This window comes from Seriola lalandi, unplaced genomic scaffold, assembly GCF_002814215.2.
Source record: "Seriola lalandi dorsalis isolate HSWRI2012SDOR001 ecotype SW California unplaced genomic scaffold, Sedor1 jcf7180002054767, whole genome shotgun sequence".
Classification (NCBI taxonomy): Eukaryota; Metazoa; Chordata; class Actinopteri; order Carangiformes; family Carangidae; genus Seriola; species Seriola lalandi.
Window position 1 is genome coordinate 3,232,688 of NW_019525320.1, and position 4,755 is coordinate 3,237,442.

At 47.0% G+C, this 4,755-nt stretch overlaps 1 protein-coding gene across 1 annotated transcript in view; it reads right to left on the minus strand.

Moving 5' to 3' along the window:
- Positions 1 to 2,251: 2,251 nt before the first annotated feature.
- Positions 2,252 to 4,755, minus strand: part of wnt10b (wingless-type MMTV integration site family, member 10b) — a 4,972-nt gene continuing 2,468 nt past the window's right edge. Inside the window, exons 2-4 of the mRNA XM_023425274.2 lie at positions 4,483 to 4,745; positions 3,877 to 4,328; positions 2,252 to 3,747 (exon numbers count right to left, since the gene is read on the minus strand). Coding sequence (XP_023281042.1) covers positions 3,247 to 3,747; positions 3,877 to 4,328; positions 4,483 to 4,745 — 1,216 coding nt within the window. The 3' untranslated portion in view covers positions 2,252 to 3,246. The remainder of the gene's footprint in view (positions 3,748 to 3,876; positions 4,329 to 4,482; positions 4,746 to 4,755) is intronic.

A 4,755-nucleotide genomic window follows, 5' to 3' on the forward strand; every position in this document is an offset into this window, starting at 1 on the left:
GGGCCCAACAACTAAACCAATATGAAATGTAACAGAATCTGTAGGCAAACATGCCTGAATAATTAAAACCGGAATCATCTTAATGAATAAATAAATGGCTGACTGTAACAGGATGCCAAGTGATGCTTCCTGGCAGCAGCCCCTCTGTGTGTCACAGATAATGAGGTGACAGGAGGCAACAAAACATGGACGGAATCAATATTCCAGCAGGTTACTAATCTTAGGTACTGATTTTCTTAGATAGCACGTATTTCAAAAGATGATACTGTACATTTATGTGGTTTTACAGGTGACAATACATAAGAATTAGGAGGGAACTTCACCTCCCTCCATGGTGTGGGTTTTTACCCATCAACCATCAGAAACACAACCCGTTGTTATTAAATGACACACCCATGACCAGCCCCACGACCATAGGTGAATCCAACATGTCTCCCTCGTCTTCTCTATTGCGTGTCTGTTAGTGGTCCAGTAATAGATGTGTTTATCAATTCAGTGGTGAAGGCAGAGGAATAAAGAGGGGAGCAGATGTTTGCAGCTGCAGACCAGATTATGGGGTGGAGTGCGTGGTGGGGGAGCCTGCCGAGTTTGTGTGCATGGGGAGTTTCGAGAGGGTTACAGCGGGCTCGGGTGGTGGCAGGAGAGGTGGGGTGGGGAGTTATGACTTAAAGGAGCCTTTCCTCTGAAGTGTCTGCCAGCGTGCACCCCAGCAAACACAATCACAAGTCTCGTTGGTTCTGCTAGCTGAACTAATGAGGGCCTGCGCGTCGAGGGCAGGGGCTTTGATGTTCTGGGTAGCTGGCTCCTTGTGTTTTCTCTCCCGCTCTCCTTCTCTGCCTGTCCCACATCAAAAATGAAAGGGGAGTTGAGAAGCAGATGTTTTGAGGCATGTATTTATACAGAGTACACTTTATTCACCCCCTTTTCCATACCCCATTTGTCCTTTGCTCCTGCATCCCTGCTATACGTACAGCAAGGATCTATCTCTCTATCTTTATATCCAACTAAACGCACTAAATCGCCTTACTTTATACATATAATCATCCTGTCAATCAAAGTGGGTAACTTTTATCTCTCCTAACTTCCTCTCTCTGCCTCCCTCTCTTTAATTTCAGCCCTGTCTGGTTGTCATTACTCGGGGGGGGCAGTCAATGTGTTGCTATGCATGTGTCTCTGTCTGCAGCGATGAGGGGGAGAATGGGAAAGAGAGAAAAAGAGTGAAGAGAGGGAGAGAAAGCAATCCCAGGCTGTCCACCAACCTCTGTCTCACACATGGGAGAAACAGTGACAGGAAATTCCCTTTTGCAGCAGCTCCAGGGTGAAATGATAAAGGAATAAAGAAATGCAAACCAGAAATCCAGTCCCTTATCATTCCCTACCCGTCGCTATCTCCTCTTTATTCCCGCACTAAATACCAAACAGACAGAACAGTTAATTCAGCCACTGGCAGTACCATTCCTCAGGAGTCAAGGGATATTTACCCAAGTCCATACAAACAAGACTTAATTGGTATTAAATCCTATATAGTAGGAGAGGTTCTCCCAGTAGACCGTGCATGGAGACAGTTTGGATCATATCTAGGAATGCTGCTATCATAAATCCAGTCAGGTGCTGACATTAGCACTTTGCTAAATCTGCAGTGTAACTAGAATGAGAGTGCAAATCATTCAGGTCACCAGGAGTTCTGACAGCTCATGTGTGCACACCACCATGCATGTTTTTGATTGTGCATCAGTGCCAGTATTTCTACATGTAAGTGTCTTTGTACATAAAACCATGCATGTGTTTATGTTTGTGTAGTCTGTCTCCCAGGTAACAGGGACACAGCGTCCCAGCAGCACGTGGTTCAGCGAGTCCCTTCCTTGGCTATGAACTCTGGACAGATGATCCCCTCAGATGCTCGCACAGCAAAGACTGGTATAATCACCCCCACTCTTTGCTCTCTTGATGCCTCTCTCCAGTAATAAAAGTCATACTTTAAGGAAACAATATCCTGCGGCCATAAAAAGTCCTTCTCTCAGCATGAAGTGGCCATAAAAAAAGGCTCTCACCTCCCAAATCTGTAGTGCGTAGAGCTTACCCCCCATTTACACAGCAACAGACACACACACTCAAACATACACACACCCTTCAGTATCGGTTCAAGACTAAAGCAGGTCCATCTCTCACTTTGACATGTACTACATGTGGGAAGAATCTAAGGAGTGCTCAGACTGATGAAAAAGACAAAAGCAAGTAGAGAATAATAAGGTCTGAGTCATGATTTCATAGGAAAATGACACACATCACATCACAGTTATACCAGGAGGAAGCATAATTCTGTCATAATATTGACATGAATTCATGAAAAACAGGACCACTAGTCACCACTCTCATGAAGTTATTACTATTGTTACAATGGTATAAATAAATTTAAATGATTAGTTATTCACCGTAAGGGATTAAAGGACTGAGTCTGTGAATCTGTCTCTTTCCAATCTTTAGTTTTACAAGTGTACAAGCTTTGATAAGCTTATAAAAGTCCTGTGCTTTCTGCCTTTTTGCTTCTGTGACAAAAAATTCAAACACTATAAAAAACAGTCCTCTATCTTGTCTTCTTCTATTCATTTTTTGAGACTGACTCCCAAATAAGTATCATCGCTCTGTCTGAGTCACAGGTGCAAAATACTGTACAGTGACATGTAAGATAAACTGCAATGAGACTTTGTTGTCTGACAGCACTGGTTCACCATCCTGAGCCGCTCTGCCAGCATCAGTCTGTCATTAACTAGAACCAAAAAGACAGGTGCCAACACAATAATAATATTAATAATAACACATTTACAAATATACAAGTACACATTAAAATACACAGCTACTGTACAACGAGATGAGTCAGCATGTAGACAATGAAATAGCAATGTTTTTTGCTGTTGCTCGCCTTTGTTTTGTGGGATAGAAAAGACGGGGTATGGGCCGTTTTCATGGCTGAGAGGGCAGCGTCTAAACAGACCATGGCAAGACAAATGACATGAGTCACCTCTTCAATCTCTGACTTGGCATTTGAGAATAACAGCGGCTACAAAGAGAAAATGGATCCCAGATGATGGACCAAAAAAAGGATAAGGGGGGGGAGTAAACAGATTCTCTGGGAGAGTTACACAAAGAGCAAAACAAACACTCAAACAACAGGAGTGGGCGAAGGGACAGGCTTGCCATCTTGAGTCCTGAACGGGTAAAGGCAGCTGGGAGTGGGAGAACTGGAATCTACTTGCACACATTGACCCACTCTGTGAGACGACACTCCTCGCAAAGCACGTAGCAACACCAGTGAAATCGGCAATTGCAGCGCTCGCTGCGTGTCTGTTTCAGAATGTTGTGTCCACGGCCACAGCACAGTGAGCTACAGCTGTCTGTGCTGTAGCTGGTTTTGTTGCAGATGCGTCCTTGTGTACCCGGAGAGTCTAAAGAGGCGTCACGCTCACAGAAGTCAGGAGACTTCTCAAAGTACACCAGCTCTCTGGACATGCTGCGACGACGACCTCCGTTGAGCCCTGCTGTGCTCCCGCTGGCGCCGTTTCCTGTTCGAGGGTTGAAAACCCCGTTGTTCTTGTTCTGGGAGTTAACAAAAATGGCTGACAAGAACTTTTCCTTAAGTAGAGAACCCACAAGTCGGAACTCTGGAGACACATGCCAGCAGGTCTTGAACTGACAGCTCCCTGATGTGCCATGACATTTGCACTTCCTCTTCATGTTGTCAGTCACTGTCTGTATAGGAAAGGTAAATTATGTAAGCAAAAAAGAAATGCAGTGATGACTCTGATGATGACATATGCCATGCTAGACTGCTAGACTCTGAAGAACACTAAGAACATGGTAGAAAAGAACATTATTCACCTGTCGTCCCACCCGGTTGTTATGTATCCTCATGCGAGCGTGGATATCTCTTGGAGACCCGCTGGAGTCGAGCCAGTCCCTGGAGAAACGTTCCCCAAAGCGGACGTCGTGACTGCAGCCCCCCCACTCCCAGGTCTCCTGCATGGAACTCAGCTCATCTGGTAAAGGCTTGAGCAGGGCAGAGGGGTGGGTGGAGCGCAGGTTAGTGGGCAGGTCACCATGGCGACCATTTAACTCCAAGGATAATGACCGTGTCATGCCGATGCCTACCCCACCCTTCTGCAGGGTCTGCAGCTGCAGCTGTGTGAGTTTCAGCCGGATCTTGTCATCGTCCTGCCGACGCTTGGCCTCGCAGCCACACCCCCGCAGCTTGCCCATGCTGCAGGCCGAGGCCACAGAGTGAGCCACACCCGCTGCCAATAAGGCCAGGGAGAAGGCGCTCTCGCGGAAACCTGGGAACAGGAGATAAACCCAAAGAGTTGGAGAGTAGCCCGAAAAAATGTCCTGCTCCTGTGAGCAGAACAATCTCTACTCTTATACCTACACCGTTCCCCCATCAACACCAGGTCACATTTTGACCATCATTAGCTTGCCTCAGACTCTCACCCCTGTTGAGGATGGTGTTGTGGTGGGGCAGCTTGCCAAGGGCCTCCAGTGAGGAGCAGTTCCAGCGCTGGTCTCGGAATTGGTGCTGGCATTCATGGATGGCCACCTGGATGCCCTGCAGAGCTGAGGCTGTCACATCGGGGCTCCGCACACACATCCGCATCTGACGCTTGCTGAGGCCTGCCAGCCTCAGGCACACCGAGTTAGGGGTTAGCACTGGATCTCCTGCCACCTTCAGGCTGAGGATATCATTACACAGCACCCTGCAGAGAG